This window comes from Rhizophagus irregularis, chromosome 27 (assembly GCF_026210795.1).
Source record: "Rhizophagus irregularis chromosome 27, complete sequence".
Taxonomy (NCBI): domain Eukaryota; kingdom Fungi; phylum Glomeromycota; class Glomeromycetes; order Glomerales; family Glomeraceae; genus Rhizophagus; species Rhizophagus irregularis.
The window spans coordinates 1,677,397-1,697,068 of NC_089455.1; the positions used below are offsets into that span (position 1 = coordinate 1,677,397).

At 24.3% G+C, this 19,672-nt stretch overlaps 2 protein-coding genes across 2 annotated transcripts; both read right to left on the bottom strand.

The window, feature by feature from the left end:
* Nucleotides 1–1,349: 1,349 nt before the first annotated feature.
* Nucleotides 1,350–6,895, bottom strand: OCT59_018249 (uncharacterized protein; the record flags this gene model as incomplete). The annotated part of the gene is made up of 12 exons (XM_066148645.1): nt 1,350–1,956; nt 2,028–2,330; nt 2,405–2,504; nt 2,582–2,606; nt 2,672–2,808; nt 3,209–3,496; nt 3,578–3,697; nt 3,766–4,099; nt 4,170–5,163; nt 5,247–5,406; nt 5,595–6,617; nt 6,742–6,895. 12 exons carry the CDS (start codon nt 6,893–6,895, stop codon nt 1,350–1,352), a joined length of 4,245 nt encoding a protein of 1,414 aa, XP_066004554.1.
* A 5,970-nt stretch (nt 6,896–12,865) lies between these two features.
* OCT59_018250 (uncharacterized protein) lies at nt 12,866–18,953 on the bottom strand (the record flags this gene model as incomplete). Its single annotated transcript, XM_066148646.1, has 16 exons — nt 12,866–13,883; nt 13,963–14,277; nt 14,347–15,087; nt 15,176–15,333; nt 15,409–15,506; nt 15,579–15,737; nt 15,823–15,973; nt 16,052–16,225; nt 16,297–17,093; nt 17,168–17,209; nt 17,320–17,355; nt 17,440–17,568; nt 17,660–17,777; nt 17,860–18,271; nt 18,390–18,545; nt 18,660–18,953. 16 exons carry the CDS (start codon nt 18,951–18,953, stop codon nt 13,134–13,136), a joined length of 4,530 nt encoding a protein of 1,509 aa, XP_066004555.1. The 3' UTR covers nt 12,866–13,133.
* Nucleotides 18,954–19,672: the final 719 nt, after the last annotated feature.

The window sequence follows — 19,672 nt, forward strand, 5'->3', positions numbered from 1 at the left end:
TAATCACATAACCTGGATTCAAACATTCCGTATTTAAATAGAAATTGCTATAATAATATTATAAAAATATTTTTTAACATTTTTGTATTTTTTATTTATTTAATATAAATAATATTTAATACATTTTTTATTTACTATTTATTATTTATAAAATGAATTATTTTTATTTTTTAATATTACTTCAAATACATTACCTTTTACTGGCATATTTTTTAATATTATTTGACAGTTAAAATTTATATCTTTATAAATAATTTGATATAACAAGAGATGAAAATATAACAAATATTTATTTAATAAAAGAAAATTAGTTGTATTTGATTTTTATATTAAAATAAGAAAAAAATATAAAACTCTTAATATAAAAATATATGGATTTGATCTTAAATCAATAAAAGTAAATATTAATATTGCAATTAATAAATTCCAACAAGCTGAAACTTTTTCATATACTATTTTAATATTTAAATCAAGTGATTTATTATATATTGAGAAAGAAACTTATCAATATATAAGTAAGTATATTGTTATTTATTAGCTATTTTGATGCATCTGATAAATCATTTTTCTTTTAAAATGGGTTTTATTAAAATTCTACTTACTTATAATAAAGGTTATTATAAAAAATTAGCCAATTTTTACTTTATTTTTTTCTTAAATTCTATTGGTTAATTAGTTAAAAAGGAAATTAATTATAATAATATAACATAAAATTTTCTTTTATAATAGAATCTGCAAAGAATTTTATATATGATTTTTACTTTAAGTCTAAAGGTGATCTATCTTATAAGTAAGTAGAATTCTATTTTATTGTTTCAATTCTGAGTAGTTTTTATATTGCAATTTATGAAATTTATGTTTTATGTTTTAAGTAAAATTGATTAAATTAGAAGATACTTCAGTAAACAATATAGTATGTAATAATTCATTATTATTTTATTTTTATTTTAATTGCAAGGGTTTTATATAAAGTATAAATGTTGTTAGAATATTTGCAAAGAATTTAAAGAAATAATTTATTTTCAATATCTTTAATTTAACAATAAATTTGTTAAAAATATTAAAGAAAAAAAGTATTTATATTTTTAATGTTTCAAATATCAGACTTTAAAACTGATTTTTCTAAATTTTCTTTTAAACTTCTTAAATGTTTCTAGTTAAATGAAATTTTAAAAATAAACCTTTGAAATTATTTCAAATAACTGCTTAAATGAAACTTACTGACATATTTAATATTTACTTGTTCATATAATAAAAATAAATTTTATTAAATAAATAAAATAAATAAAGTACATAAAAATAAAATAATTCTCTATTTTCTATTTTCTTTAAATTGTTATTTTTTATTTTTAAATTTCAAATTGATTTTTCTTTAGTTCCTCTAATTTAAGCTGAAATTTTTCAAATTCATCCAACATTTTTTCAACTTGTCCAATTGATTTTTTATTTTCTAACACTTTTTTAGTTTTTTCAAATTTATCTTCCAATATCTTTTTAACTTTTTCAATTCCATTAATTGATATTTTATGAAATTCATCTTTTAACATTTCTCTAAATTTTTCAATTTCATCAATTTGTTTTTCATCTTTAAATTTCTTAATCAAAGTTTCAATTTTGTTACTAAAGTTATTTTTAAAATTTTCAGTGCTCATTCTAATAATATTACTATAGTTATTATATTTCCAAATTGAATATTGATCATAATCACTTATCTTAAATTTTTCAAAATCAAATTCTTTTGTATTATCATAAATAACACTTTTACTATCATCTTTTCTTATATTATACCATTTTTCATAACTTTCAGGAAGACCATGATAAAATATATATTTTGGTTGAGATTCAGGATTTGAAAACAAATGAACATGATTTAATGCTTCATAATCTGCTATGCGATTTGCCTTATATTTTAGTAAAATTTGTCTACTTTTCTCTTTTACAGCTTCATATTCATCACTAAAAAATTAACAATTAAATAAGAAAAAATATTATAAATTATATTTACAAACTGGAAAAAAAAAACTTACCTCATAAAAGCAATTAACATGTTTTGCAAAACTATTACAAGAAATATACTTGCAATAAAAGTATATAAATCAACAACCCAAAAATCAAATTCATCTCTTTGAATCCAATTACCATTAATCCAAAAATATGCAGCCAATATTGATTTAGAAAATGTTGTAAATGGATTATCACTAGAATTGAGATCAAAATCTTGTTTAAGTTCAATATTAAATAAAATCTCATTTGTTAAAGAATTTGTAGCACTTCCACTATATGTAGAATTATTGGTTTTAATATCTACTGGATTTCTGAGTAATACAAACCTATATAGTAAAATTAAATAAGAAAATTAATCATATTAAAATTTAAAAAGAAATAAAATAATCAGTTACCATACATTGTATGTGCAAATGCTAATATTACAATAAATGTCAACAAAAAAAATGGAATTAAAGATTTGAAAATAATTGCGAAATGATAAATAAAAACACCAATATCTGTCAATAAAAAAATAAGTAAATTAATAATAGTAATTATCATTAAAAAAAGAAAAAATATTAATTTATATTTTTACATGGTAATAAGCGGAGATAGATAATCTAAAATTATCAAAATTGAGTTAATAATTTTATATAATAATTTAAAAATAATTAAAATTACTTACAAATTCAATCCAAATCAAGAAAATTGAGAATGATATCCCTATAGTTAATTCAATATTATTTTCTGTACTTTTAAAACCATCAGAAAATTGAAAATTTTTAACTACTATTATTGATATTATTATTACAGCAAATATAACTGAAATTACGTCAAAAATATTACATAAATTAAAAAAATATTTTTTAGATCCTTTATAAAAAAGTTGTAATATTTCAGTAAAAAATAGATAAAATGCCAAATAATAAAATAAAATAATTATTATAAATAAAAATTGGTGATTAATAATAGTACTATGATTCAAATATGCCCAACTAATTAATCCAAAACAAATAGCAAAAATAAGAAATGGAAGAAAAAGAGAAAAAAAGTAATATGATCTTGCTCTTCTCCAATGAAAATCAATAACTGCTTCAATTGCTAGATTATTATAAATATCATGATTTTCAAATAGCAACATTCTAGAAAAAGGGCTTAATTCATTTTCTTTATTAGTAATTTTATACCATCGTGGTATTAATAAAAATAAAATACTTTTAACCTTTTTTTAAAAAATTCATTTCTTTTTTCTCCTTAATATTATTTATAATAAAATTGGGAAGAGGAACTATTCGTAATAATGGTGATTCTATAAGCTTTGATTTTTTATTTTTGAAAAATTCAGTTTTCAACTTATCTATTTCAAATGATCTAAATTCATTATTATGACTTGTTAAGAAATTACTTATTCGACTTTTAATAAATGTTAAAAAATTTACTGAAATTTCAACAGAATTATGAGTATGTCCTGCAAAACATTCTTTAAGAAATAACTTTTTTATATAATCGTCTATATTACATATAAAAAATTATTAACTTTTACAAATTATTTTTGAATATGAATAAAATTAGAATTAAAAAAAAAACAAACCATAATTATATTCAAATAATAAAGGAATTGCTTTAGAAACAGTGCACATCCAACCTGCATCATCCATTGCATGATTAGAATAATATTCTAAAAGACAAGCAACAATAGTTGTATCTTTTCCTGTAATAAAATAAAGTTGTAATAAATAATGATATTCATATTATAAATAAATAATTTTAGACATTTACCTTTATAATGATAAATTGCCAATTCCATGTTATTTTGTAATTCATTACTAATATCTTTTGACTCATTTTTTCTTTTATCAAAATTTAAATCATCATCTTTCAAAAACTTTTTTCCTGGCCATAATTTATTACTTGGTATATGTCCAATTTCCTTATTTTTATTTTTATAGATTTTATCATCTCCAAATAATATAAATTTTATTAAATTATCACAATCACCAAGTATTAAATTTTTCATAATATTGTATCGAACATCTAATAATTTAAAGTTTTGTGGCTCATATTTAACAAATTTCCATACTATATGTTTAATATAAGTAATCATTTCCTCATACTTTTATAATAAAAAATAAAATTAGTTAACTTTCTAAAAATAAATAAAATTTAAAATTTAAATAACTTACATTACGTACTCTGATATAATTATCTACAAAGTCTTTATTAATATAACGTTTATTAAAATGTTCTAATGCTTTACATGCATGCTTTACTATATAAAATTTTTCAATAATATCTTTTCGTTGAATTACTTTTTTATATTTTTTATTTTCAATTTTATCTATTTCATTATCTTCTTCTTCTATTATATGATTTATATTTTGCTCTGTCTTTATTGTATTAGAACACTCCTTATTTCTTTTATACCAACAAACCTCTAAATAAAAATCTTTTATTTTAATATTTGATTTATTATTTGATTCACATTCATACATTTCAAATTTTTTAATTTGTAATTTTGTTGCTTTTTTTTCTTGATATACTGGAATATGATTTGTCCATATAAATTCAAGAAATGGTTCTCCTTTGTTAGGATTATCTTCATTTTTAATTTGATGCCAAATTTGAACAGTTGATCTGCCAACAATAAGTTGTAAAGTTTCTGCTTCTTTGTCATTTTGATAAAGATTATAACATTTATTACTACTTTCATCATTTTCATCTAATACCCACGGTTCCATTTCACTAATACTAACTATTGGTTCAACTGAATAAATTTTCACTTTTTTCTTTTTATCTTCTTGCTTTTTTTGTTTTAGCATTTCTTCAACTTTTTTAACAACTGATAAAACTTTTCCATCATCATCAATTTGTAAAACATTTCCTGAAGTACTAGCTAAATGCTTTACAATATCTGCATTAGTAATTATTGGCAAATAAATGAAATCATCTATTATAGGTCTTTCAGTTTTATACAAATCCCAAACTATAAACTTAAACTTGCACTTTTTTTCATTTTTTTCTGAGTTTTGATTTTTATCTATTATCTTTTCTTCATTTTTTAAGCTTCCTATTATAAGTAATTTTTTATCACAATCAATAAATTCTAGTAAATGTATTTTCTCTATTTCATAAAATTTCTTTGATACGACTTGTAAACCATTTTCCATACAATATAACCTACAAATATAAATAAATAATGTGAATGAAATTCTATACATTATTTAAAGAAATAATAAATGACTTATTACATAAATACTTACTTAATAGTATTATTTCCTTGAGTAAAGCAAAAATGCAATTTACCAATTGTAAATCTGTTAAAGATATTATAGTCGTGTTTCTTTACAAAATTATATAATTCATCCTCTTTTCTAATTCTTTTTGCAGTAGTTACTAATTCCATTTTTTCGAAATTATAAACTAAAAATAAAATTTAATGTTAATATATTTTAATATAATTAAGATTTATATTTACAAAAAAAATTTACCTTCGAATGATTCAATATCTTTTTTGTATAATGTGACCAAAAAATAATTATCATAGATACACGAAAGAAGTCGTCTCATGCAACCTTCATTTCTATCCGTATACTAATAATTCAATCTACATTTTAAACTTTCTGGATATTCAAATTTCTCATCCATTTTAAAAGAATCATAATTATCACTAAATTTAAAATTATATATCCCATGAGTATTCAAAACTATAAATCTTTTCAATTTATTATCTTTGTCACGTGATTTGTCTACATCAGCTTCTTCAGCTTTTGGAACATTATCTTCCTTTCCTTTTTCTTTTCCCTTACTTCCCTTCTCATCTTCCTTTTCTTCACTTGAATCTTCTATGAATCTACATATTCCTGAAATGTTATAAGAATAATAACAAGTCACAGCTTTAAGAGAATAATTTTTCTCATTTCCCTTTTCTTCTTCCGCATTTCCTTTTTCTTCTTCCTCATTTTCCTTTTCTTCTTTTTCATACTCTCCGTTTTCATACTTCCCGTTTTCATACTCTCCGTTTTCATACTCTCCGTTTTCATACTCTCCGTTTTCGTACTCTCCGTTTTCTTTATCTTCATTTAGTTCAATACGATAAATAGCAATTCCTTTTTTATTTTTTTCATTTTTTTCTTTTTCATTTTCATCATTTTTTTCTTTATTTTCATCATCTTTTCCTTTATTTTCATCATTTTGTGACTCATTATCAATGTCAAGATGAACATCATTTTGTAATTCATTGTCGTCATTTTGTTTGGATATATCATCACTTTTAGTTCTTGGTTGTATATTATATTCATGTTTCCTAAGTTTCTCTCTTTTATAATCGGGTTTGCTACCCTCCTTCATATCATCATCGGGTTTGTTACCCTCCTTCATATCATCATCAAAGTTTATTCGTGACATTGTAACAAAAACAAATAGTTGACCATTATTTTTGTACATATTTGATACATCATAAGACCATCTAAATAAATCATCCGGTTTATTTTTATTTCTGTCTAAAAAAGCTGGTGTTGAACGAGGATCATATAACTTTTCAACAATAAAATTATCATTTATTTTAAAATAAGCAACGGGTTTATCAATTTCTACGGATCCGGTGTTGTGCAATACTTTGATCAGAAGGTTTGCTATTTATTATTATTATTTAATATTAATATAAAAAAAAAAAAGGTAAAAAAATTTGTCAATACCATACCCTGTTTAAAATCGCATAAATTGCTTACTATAACGAAATTCATTAGTTGTTTTTACCTATATCGAATGTAGCGACAAATTTTCCATCTTGACTAATTTTAATCCGATAATCTTCTTTCTTTTCAATAGTAATATTGTTTTCGTAATGTAAATCTCGTGGAACCGAGTCTTTTTGCTTAAAGTAGTTTCCAAATTTTTCAAATACTTCCATGCTGTTTAAAAAGTCTTTTCAAAAATATATACGTACAGTATTTATTTAAGAAAAAGCGAGATCCGTGAAAGTGCCCAATTTATTTTTAAAAAAAAAGCGCTAATATTATTTATTGATTATATTTTTTTATTGAAAATTCTAAATTAAGAAATTAAGAAATCTTGTGAAGCAGAACCTGAGAAAGATTTCCTAAACAAATTAAGAGTTATTCAACTGATCATAATGCAATAAATAAAACTGAATTTGAGGCTGAAACCCATTATCGACACCTAGACAATTTTGGTGAGCTCAATAAAAAAAATAATCCTGCACGAATATTCCACAAAATGTTTCAGTGTCGATTAGTATGAAATCAAAAGGTTACGTATAAAATTCTATAATTTGTCATTTTTTTAACAAACATTCACGTTTATGTGCATATGCACGTCTTCACTAATTTAGAGTTTTAAACGAAAAATTGATCGTCGAAATTGCGTACCGCATTTTTTTTTTTTGATTTGAAATCGTGACACAACAGACACAACAGACAAAACAGCTATTAAAAAATTGATTTGATTTCAAAAAGATTACATTCAATACAAATTTCGTTGAAATTTACTGCGTGTTCATATACAATAAGAAAAGGTCAATTCTAACAGTATTTCGACGATGCTTATTCGAAGTGTTTTATAAGGTGTTATGATCGACATAAAATGTGCCCCTTCGATTATTAAACCTGAGAAGAACCCATTAAATATGAAAACGTATCCTACCATAGAAAAATTAGTTTACTGTATTTATAATAAAGAAATTTTCAGTCATCGGAAATGTCACATGCAGATCATTACATCAACGGTTAAAAAACTGGCCATGGACTGATCTTTGTCTTGAAGCCAAAACTTGCGAAATTCGAAATTGTTACTTGCCATTTAAGCATAAACACAACGCTTGTAATAGGTGTGAAACAATTTATAATAATAATGCAATTTCGAGCATGAATAATGATAAAATTTTGAACACGAAAAATAGTAATGATCATAAAAATTCCAAAAAAAAAAATAAATCGAGATCGCAAAAATAGAATTATAAAAACTGACATAAAGTACGAATTATCTAACGTAAAATACCAACAATAATAGAACATTTCTTAAGCTTGAAACTATGATGATTACTTTGGAAACTAAATAATTTAATAAAATACATGCTTTTGCTACAAAACTTAAATTCCCCATTATCGATAAATGTATTTATATAAAATTGATTAAATAAAGCACTTAAAATGTGAATCTTTTCTCCTCGGCGATTTGTGCGTAATTTATAAAATATAAATAGGGATGATTTCGTAATAAATTATTATAATACTATTAAACACTATGCAAACGAAATTACTGAAGCTTGCATTCAATACAGTCTTAAAATAATGGATTGCAGTACCAGTGTCGCTACTTTTCAGAATTTCAAAACAAGGAATATGATAAAGGGTGGATTCAGAAAGTGCTCGATAACAATAAAAAGCGTAACGATTATGATAGATTTAGAAACAGTAGATTATCATTAAGTTTACAATTTTACCAAGTTAGATTTTGACGATGTTATCGATATATGTCAGACCAATTATAATACCCGATCTTTCTTATACTCCATGAATATCGTTCTTTTTACTTCATTGTTCAGCGCTTGATTTACCAACTGATTTACCTATTTGCTACTGTTTGGTCAATTGAAATAATTGCTTCAAGACTTTTGGCACATCTATTCTACTCTCGAACAGTACTAAAAGTTTTTGATACGAGTTGAGTAAATTTACACGTTAACTGACGTGAGTTGCGGGGTGACTAAGGAATAAGGATGGGTTATTTACTGGGTTATTTAATTGGCCGTTAAATATGCTAATCATTACTTTAATGAACCATTAAAAACCAAAGAATCATCATAATCTTGATCGTTTTGGAATTTTTGATCAGGTTTTGAATTGATAAATTATTGGCTGATGAAATTGTGTGACCTGATCAACAACCTGAACTTTCCGAACAAAAATGTGGCACTTTTTTTTAACGTGTCTGATGTCTAATAAAGTCGCCAACGAAAAATATTTTATTATATGAAAAATAATTAACCATTCAATAAGCAAAGTACTTAATGAATTTTGGATCAAAAAACCTGAACAATCAGAATTGAACAGGCTTATTGACTCAATACCGATGGTCCAATACATCTTTTGGTATAATTTTGCTTAACCCCCCATCCCCTCTTATTTATTTATTTCTAAAGTGGTTTTTAATTTTATATTATTACATGAGAAAGAAAAAGCTTTTTATTAATTTATTTAATCGAAAATATTATTATTGTAGAAAATGATGACAAGAGTCAATATAATATTGAATCAACAAATTCTGAAAATTTAGAATGAGAAATTTCCTTCGAATATATGAAGAATAATATGGGAGACTCTGACATAATCATAATTTGTATCTTTCTTAAAATCTGTTTTTTTTTAATAAATACTTTATGAATTATCTTTATTTAAAGATTGAACCTTAATACTACCTTAATACTACTTTTATAAGTGTGCGAAGTTTATCGTGTGAAAATCTTTACCACTATATTAAAGATAATTCTGAAATAAATTTAAAAAGGAATATTAACAGGAAGTTTTTTAAATTCAGATACATGATTATATTTAGAGTGAAATAATAATAATGAATAATAATAATAATTATCATAAACATTTTTGGTGAATTGTTCCAGAATTTCATTTTTTATGATAAGATTCCGCAGTTTTGATAGTTTTGATCAAAAAGCTTCTTTTTGATTTATTATGGCTTTTGAAATTTGGAAAAATTTGTAGGTGCAGCTTTCTGAATTCAGAATACAATTTTCTAAATTTATATTTTTCATGTTCATTTGCTCCTTTCCAATAAAAGAGGCCAATTTACTTTGTTCTTTTCCATCATTAATTTTAATCCTTTTATCCTTTACTACTAATAAGATTACTTGCAAAACTAAGGAGTTTTGGTGGAATGGTGTATGCGAAACTGCTGAAACTTAGTTTCAGCATCATATAGTTTCGACATGTTGGATTTTTTTTAATATAGGTTTATTTTTTAACTTTATAAATTATAATAATATAATTATATAAATTCATTCTTTTATTATCAAAAATTAATAACAAATAACATTATCAAAAAGAGTTTTGCTAACTTGCCCCCTGGGTTAAATAACCCAGGTTATAAAAATTTATATTTTACATAGTTTTTTTGCCAAACACTTTTATTCGCAAATTTTTTTTTGTATTATAATGGTTTAAAAACATTTAATTAAAGTTTATTAATTAGAAAAAACTATCAAATTCATACTTTATTTATTTTTAACAGGACTAGTAATTATGGTACACAAAAAAATACATGATAATAACAAAGTAAACAAAAAAAACAAAACTATAAAGAAAAAGAATGAAACTCATGAAGAAAGTTAAAGAATGAAATAATAATAAAATCTATAAAGTCAAAAAGTAAAATTTGTGACATTGAAAAGTAAAACATGTTAAGTTAAAAAGCAGCATAGAGTAAAGAAAATATAGTTAGTAAAGAATAAAAATTAGAAATAAAACAAGAACCTATAGGCTAAAGTATAAGGGTTTTTTTTTCTTTTTCTTTGTGATAGGTATTTTTTTTTTATTTTTAAATTAAAGAGTGAACCCATAAAAAAAGTTAATGACCAAATAAAAGTAAATTAAGAGCAAAATACATTATATAATGTTGAAGAGAAAGGAATTAAAGAATAGCATAAAGAAAAGAAAATATAGTTAGTAAAAAACAAAATTAAAAAATAAAACTAATAAAAAAGGGAACATATCTTTTTAATGTGTTAAGATATAATACTGTATTAAAAATTGTAAAACTCAAAGGAATGGAAAAAAGAAGGAAAATAAAATGAAATAAAAAGAAAGGAAAAAATAAGGGAAAGAAAAAACAAAAAAAAATAATATAAATAAATTATAAATCAAATTTATCATATGATGGGATGAATAATTCATATAATTATATAAAATTTACTAATAAATTAAATCATCTGAGTTAAATCACTCTGGATTAAAATTAGTCTTATACTATCAAAAATATCAAAAATAATAAACATAATAAAATTGAATTAAAAAAAAATATAAATTTATATGTTCAGTTTACACTTTACAATTTCGTTTTCTTTTATCTCTTGATTTTCTTTTATCTTTTGATTTTGATTGATTTCAAAAATTACATTTTCTTTTTCTTTTTAAAAACTGAAATTTATAATGGTATTTATATTTCATGCTGATGGTGAATGGCAATCATAAATAATATTTTATCTTCTATATTTTTATCTAAACAAATCTTAAATCTGTTAATAAATTGTAAATTTGATATTAATATAATAATTACTAGTTTGTAGCCAGAATTCATTATACATTTTTTAAAACATGTATGATCAAAATTATTCAGACTTTGATAAGAAATTCATCTTCATTTTCAAGTAAAATTTTTGTAAGATTTTTATAACTTCTTTCAATATATTCTATTTTATGTAGCATTATTAGACTGTTACTGTAAAACCAGTTGTAGTAAACAATCTATTTATTATTTCTTAAATGGTAATGCAGGCAAATTTGCCTGTAATTTTTAAAAATAAATTGTATTCAAATATAAAGTTTATTAATATAAATCATAATTTTGCAGCCAAATTAACCTACATTCTAATAATAAATTTGTGTGATTAAATATGTGACTGATTATTAAAATTAGATAAAAAATTAACTTGTAAAGTATAGCATCTAGTTTTTTATATAATAAATTTAAAATATTCTCACAATATTTTTCCATTATTAAAAATATTTTAATATGATTTTTTATTTTTTTTTATGAAAATTTTATATTATAATAAACAAGATATTAAAAGATAAAAAAAAATATTTTTTAAGTTTATATAATACAAACATAAAATAAAATTTTTATTAATCTATATAAAGTCAAAATCCTAATTTTAAAGATTAAAAATTATAATAATAAAAATTGTTCTTTATAACAAATTATATATATTTTATTAAATTTTGATATAGTTGCAACTAATTATTGATGAAATCGCAAAGTTAAAGTACAAAATTTTCATTATCTATATTATCATTATCAGTTTTATATATTAATCATTTATCAATAAAATATTTGTAAAAATTCAATGATATAAATATCATTTTCAAGGTTTTCATTAAAAAATATAAAAGAAATATGTTTTTTTATATTTGTGATATGTCACATCTCTTTTTTTTGCATTTTGATTATATAATTTTATTAAGATTTTCCATTTTTTAAAAAAAATATTATGTACTTACTATATACTATAAGAAATTTTATACTATACATATTTTTACAAATTTTCTTAATATATTATTAAAAAGAATTTAGAATGTCATTTTAATTTTTATATGTAATATATTATAGGGTCAGTGCAACATAATGCAGGTGTGATAAAAAATAAAACCTAATATAAAAATTATAATTAAAAATAAATAATTAATTAATGAAATTTCAAAACACCAACTTGCATAATTTTTAATAATTGGCAAAATTAATACTACTATAATTTTTATGGTTAGAATATAGATTAATATATCTGCAAAATTTTATAATAATCTTGCTAAAATTAAAGGATTTATTTAATGTTAATCAATTGCTGGCAAATTTGCTCACAAAACAGTTTAAAGGATAGAATAAGACAAAATATCTCAATATAATAAATGATTAGATAATCAGATTATATGATAATAATCACATGGTATATTTAAAGGATAAATAATTAGCCAAAAAATAAATTATTAAAATTATTACCAAATGATAAAATGAAAAAAAGAATCATAAAGTAGAAATTATAAGAAGAATTATAAAATCTTTAGGAGAAATGCATAAAAAATATATATAAGTATGAATTAACATAATAATTATACTTCACTTTACAGTATTTAATGGTGTAGTATATACTAAAGTTTTTATTTTGCAATATTTACAATATAAAAAAGAAAATAATACTAATTAAATCTTTTTTCTAACTATTTTTAAAGGTGCAATGCATACTATAATAATAGTAAAATTATTACTCCTTTTCACTATTAGTAAATCATATAATTTATAATATAATGTATGCATAAATAAAATATATGTAAGTCAAAGTAAATATACTAGGTTAGTATTATTATTTAGTTTTGTAAGTAAAGTGATTTTTAGCATTAAAATTATTCAATAAATAATGCCTTTTCATCAATTGGAAATACCAATTTTTCCAAATTTTTCCTAATACTTCTATTAAAGTGATTACTACCACACACAACTAATTTAACTTGTTTAGAATTATCTCTAGCAAATAAACTCATATAATTATGTCTTTCATTCATTAATAATATAGCTGGACTATTATTTAAAGGTGAAGAAGAATAAGGCGAAGAAGAATAAGATGGTGAAGTTTGATTATACTGTCGATCTATTGAATTATTATGGGGTGGAATCTGGATAGGTGCAGGTCTATTTTTAGGAGTTAAAGGTACGTTATTTTGTTGTTCATGCTTCGAATTTTCGTTGTTTTTACTAACTTCTTGTATAGGATTATTATTCACATTATAATTATTTGGATTTAAATAATTATGAGCATTCATATTTTGCATGTTTTGAATACCATGTGTCAAATTGCTCGTAAAATTACTTCCACCATAATTAGAAATTTTTGGCGGGATTGCTGGTGGTGGTGTCGAATAGTTTTCTCTGATCCAATCGTACAACAATACTTCATCAATTGATCCACTATCACCTCTCCAAGTAGGCGGTGGTTTGGATAAAATATATTTGACTTCAAGTTTTCCTTGTCCTTCTTTAAGTTTCTGACGTAAATAATCTAAATATTTTGGACAAATTAAATCTTCTATTTTATCAAATGCTGCCAATAAATATAGCTCGAAGTTGGAATTTGCTTTTTCAATATGATATTGTATCTAAAAAAAATTTTTTTTAAAAAAAAAACCATAAACATTTTTTAATTCTTATAATAAAATTAAATTTATTGTAACTTACCAATTGTAACATTGGAGTAATTCCAGTTCCACCACAAACCATAAACAAACAATCCCAACATAAATCTTCTCTTTCCTTATTCAACAATATTCCACTTCTTTTACCAAGAATATTATTCATTTGATTATTGTCAATACCGCTTGGTCTTTTTATATAATCCATGTGCAATCTACTGAGTGTGCGAGTGTGTGAATTTGCTGACGAAGGCCTAGTTATAGAGTCTAATATTGGTGAAGGTGCTGACAAATATGTCCTTCTATCTGCTATATCAAATGGACCTCTCACTTTGACCTCGAAATTTCTTAATTGTTTGTCCTATAAGAAAGTGTTAAAATGATGAAATCCAATTCAAAAACTAACATTAAAATGATTGTTTTCACTCACCAAATGTTGAGTCATAATACCATCTTTGTATATTTTTACAAGTATACAAAAACTATTTTCACTCGGCCCTTGAAGTGGGGTGTAAGGTCTAATGATGACATGATTATTGACATAACTCATAATTTCAATGTAATCACCCGGAAGGAATTTTGGTAATATATCATCTGGATGAATAATTTGAAATGTTAATTTTTTTACTAGAGTTTCAGCATTAGATCTAGTTACAACTTCAATATTTGATAAAATATATCTTCTGAAAATATAAGGAGATGGTTGTTGTAATTCTTTCTCGTTAAACTGTTGTGGTTGAAAAGAATTATCTTCCAAATTTGATATTCTAGAAACCACCATACTAGCTAATTTCGAAGTAGCAAATTTAGAATGGCGATGTCTTGCAACTCTACGATTTTTAAATGCTATGGCATTAATTCTATCGACAGCATTTGCCACACTATAAGGTTTACTCTTAATAAAACTTTGCCTGTTCTCCTTATATGTATCATCCGTTAGTACCGATATACTAGATTTTTCAACATCATAATCATTATAATCTTTAAAATTATTTTGGATCATTGTTTTTACTGTTGGATCATAAAAGAAATCGTTTGTTATGTCTGTTCCTATAACACGTTGTAGGATTTTTTGTCCTCCTGGATGTAGTGTGATCCATCTATGTATATCAAATACTAATCCTTCTGCTACAACTAAATTCGCTCCTGTCATAACTCTTTTATTGAATTCCTAATTTATAAATGAACGGTTAAAGTAATGAAAATTATTATTATTATTATTATTATTATTATTATTATTATTATTACTATTTACTCACATCCCATGTTACAACAGGTAAATTTTCAATAACATCATCGGGAATACAATTACGAATACGGTTTGTTGGATCGTCAGAATTTCTTACTGGCCATAAGAATTGCATATTTTTAATTTTATAATAAAATTCGCTTATTGTTATCACAAATCCAAATATTACTATCGTAATACGGTAATTTAAAATAAATATTAGTAAAATAATTCTAAAAGTTTAAATAATTATATAATACTTACATAACCATCCAGTATAGATCCAAATATATTTTCTATTCTCGCCACGGTCCCCGCTAAATTTCTTATCATATGTCATCATTCCTAAAATTATGTTTGTCCTGATACAAACGAATAAAAAAATGATTAATTAAAATAAATCAGTACGTGATGAATACTTCAAATAAATTTACCATGCAGCTAAAAGTAGCACAGCTCCTAAGTAAAAATGAAGATGTTTTAAATATCGAACAATCCCTGTCGATGCTGATTCAACATTCGCTAAACTCCAAATAGCCAATATGCCCAAGGAAATTTGTATTACTATTATAGAAATTATTACTATCCCCATTCTAAATAAGAATATTAAAAAAAAATAGAATGAGGATTCTGGAATAAATTCTAGAAATAAACATGATTATTTTTCTTTTTATTTACATCGCGTGAGGACTTGTTCCATGTGCGGTTGTTGCCGTTAGAGCCACTGCGGCAAATACTGCTACCATCATTCCGCCAAATAAATTAAGGTTTCGATGTTGTACCATATAGTTATCATTATGTCTTAAGTATCTAACCATCCATACTGAACCTATAATTAAATACAAATGGATAAAACGATACAGTTTATACTGAATAAAAAAAATTCGATTTAATTAATTTTATTTACATGGAAATAACACTCCCCAAACACTGAACATAGCAATTCCATGCATTTTTAATAATCTTCGTCTGTTATCTGTAAGATCTGTGGTTGTGCCTGTTCGGAAATTAATCATTCTTTTACCACGATTTCCACCGTGATAAGTTAAGCTATGTGAGTTAGGATTCCAAGCATAAACCACTAGACGTAGAAAACACATTAGGTTTAATCATTAATTATTAATAATATAATGCATGTTTTCTTCTACATACTTTCGATGTCACCATCTAGGGATTTTCTATTTTTATTATTTATTGGACGAGTAACTTCAAGTGAAGTTAAACCACCTTCAACTTTTTGATTAGAAATAGTTATAATTTGATCATTATTATCTAATTGCTTAGGTACAATACCAAGTCCAATTCCTTTAAAATTTTTTCCAGTAACAGAATTATTTTCATTCCAAAATATCATCATATCAGTGTCTGTCATACCATTACCATTAGGATTAAATCCTATTCCAAACCATGAATTTGTACTACTCATTGTAATTAAGAAAGTAATAGTTGTTGAATCCATTTTCCATTGAATATTATAATCATTGGAAAGTGATAAAGGCGAATTATAACCGTTATTAGTGTTTTCGGGTAATTTTGACGAAGCAGGCGGTTGTACGAACCAGACATTTCGAGGGTAATATGAATCCGGGGTATTTCTTTTTATGATATCTAATAATGTTGTTGTTTGAATTTTTGCTATATCCTCTTTACTAAATCCAGCATCCGCATTTTCATACCAAAATCTATCTGCGGCTCGGCTTTTTATCCATTGGTCTGAAAAACTTTTATAAAATAACTCTCCAAAATTTCCACCATTAACGTGATCTTCTGCTAATCCACCCATTAATGCTTCAACTCGATCTACCGTTGTATATGTATCTTGTAATCTTTTCTGTACATCAGGATCACTTGATATTTCTGCAAATGAATTTTTTCTTGCTAATCCAAAAGCTTGTCTCGCGTCATTATATAATGGAATACCACGATCTCTACTTCGAACAGTATCGACACTTTAAAATGAGTAAAGGAAACATTACCACTTATTAGTAGGGGCATATCGTGAACATTTATAAAATTATCTTACCTAACAATGTCAAAATATTCTGAGATATGTAGGTAATGTCGCCTAAATATCCAAATAATAAGGGATGTTATACATATGTGCATAAATTCAACGTATTATAATGAGTTCTAGCATGTATGTTCTTTGAAAAAACTGCTAAAAAATAAACTTACACAAAATCGGCAGTATAAATATCAACTTCTTCTTGTCTATAAGTGTTAAAATTTTTTATTTTAGATAATTAAATTAAATTGAGAAAACATGAAAACATATAAATTTATTATAATAACTACCTCTGAAGCGCCAATGAAAGTGCAATAGATGGAACTCCATATGTTTTTATTAGTTGAGAATTTTGTAAATCATTTAACATCAACGATGTAAGTAATTCTCCTTGTCCATTTACTATGTCATGAAAGTCACTATAACATAGTGTATATACTACTTAATACTAACATTATACTACTATAAAAATTAGTAAAATATTATGATTCAATTATCCAAACTTATTACCTGAGTTCAGAATGACCATATCGATAGGTTACGGTAGCAAAGAAAGTGTCAATAGATGGTGTAATTTCTGGTTTATATCCATCATATTTAGGTAAAGGAGTTCCCAATGCTGTCCCAACTGTTAATAATTATAATAGCATATATTTTAAATAAGCAGCAATTGATAAGCCAGATAACATATTACTATAAATTAAACTTACGATATTCATAATAAGTAATTTTTTGGAGAAAAGCTATAACCCATCTTCTAGCTTCTTGAAAATATGTTTCATCATCCCAATTATCTTTATTGACATTATAAAGTTCATCGCATAATCGATTGTGCTCACGTAAGAAAAGTATATGAAAAAAATCTGTAAAAACATTTCTTCCAAATACTGCACTATATCCATATATAAAATCGCCATTCGCATAGACAGGTGGATATCCAAATGCTCCATCAGGTGTAGATTCTTTTATTAATATCATTTTTCCCCTATTATTATAATCTCTGACCAATCGTAAATCATCATTACTGTTGCCATAAACTGTTGACGCGTCAATAAATGATGTGGCCTCATTAACTCCTGTATTACCACCATCTGGAACTGATCGATTAAACGGTAATGCAGCCTAAAAAAATATTATCATAATAAATTATATTATATGCGTTATGTTAAATAATAAGAACATTTTGTCATTAATAACGCATAAAAATTTCATTATAATGTAAAGTGTAATAAAAGCTTACTTCAGCAAAAGAAAGATCTGCGGGTTTTGGACCGTTTCGATAACTAGATAAATAAATTTGATCGTCTTGAGGGATATAAACACCTTTTGGATAATTCATTCCTGATTCGAAACCACTACTAATATCCATTTTCATAAAAAGGCCCCAATATGTTAACTTTTGAAATGAGAAATGAGAAAAGAAAAAGTATTAATATACCGCAGTAACGAAAATCATTCTACGCCATTACAATAGACTGGTACCGCATCAAGCAAATATAAATACACTTACAATATGAGAAACTTTTCGTTTACTTTTGAACTTTTCCAAACGTGGTATATCAAATGTATCATTATCTTTTGATTGCTTAGACATTAATTTATTACTAACACATCTGGGTAAAGGAAATATGTCATCAGGTAAGGTGGCGTTGCAAGTAAAAAGTGTATCTGGAATAGATGTATAATCTCCGGGAGTATGAATTAAATTATTATTCGCATCTGCATAATGGGACGTTGAAGGAAGATTTCTTACGAAAGGAGTCTTTGGAATACCGGCCGTTGGCTGATACCTGTTATTACCCATGCCATCTATTGAACGATATTCACATGTTGTCGTGATAATTAATATAGACACAGTGTAAAAGAGAAATAATAACAAATTGAACGGTTTATTTTTGATTATCATTGTTGAATTTTTCTACTTGATATTTCAGCTAGAAATATCGTCTATTTCACTTCGATATATAAATGACGTATACTATTTAATTAGAGACCGGTTAATGTCAATATTAGGAATTTAATTAATCTCCAAATAGAGAAAATAATTTAAATGATTTAAAGAGTTTCCTCAATAAATAAGTTATTGTCAGAATGAAGTTTAACCTTCAACGTATTTATGTATAATTCTTTTATTAAAAAAGGTTATCAATTATTAGATAAACAATATCAAAACGTAAACATACTTAAATGATCGTCTATTATATTGTGATTCTACTTACTTTTTAGTATTTTCATTACAATGTTCGAGTGACAAGTGCAGTATTTTATTTACATTTCAAGAAACTCATTTGCGTACGGCGCAAAATTCTGAGTATTTGCCGTCATTTTGCTTACACGGATTTTTTTTACCGCTTAGCAAAAAAATATTTTGAGATTATTCCTGTTTTTATTTATTGTTTAATTTTAAACATTACCGAAACAGAAAATTTCATAAATTAGCCCTTTGACCGGAATTTTTTTACCGACAACTTCGCTTCATTAAGGCCGGACAAAAATCTTGGGCATGACATTCCAAAATAAACC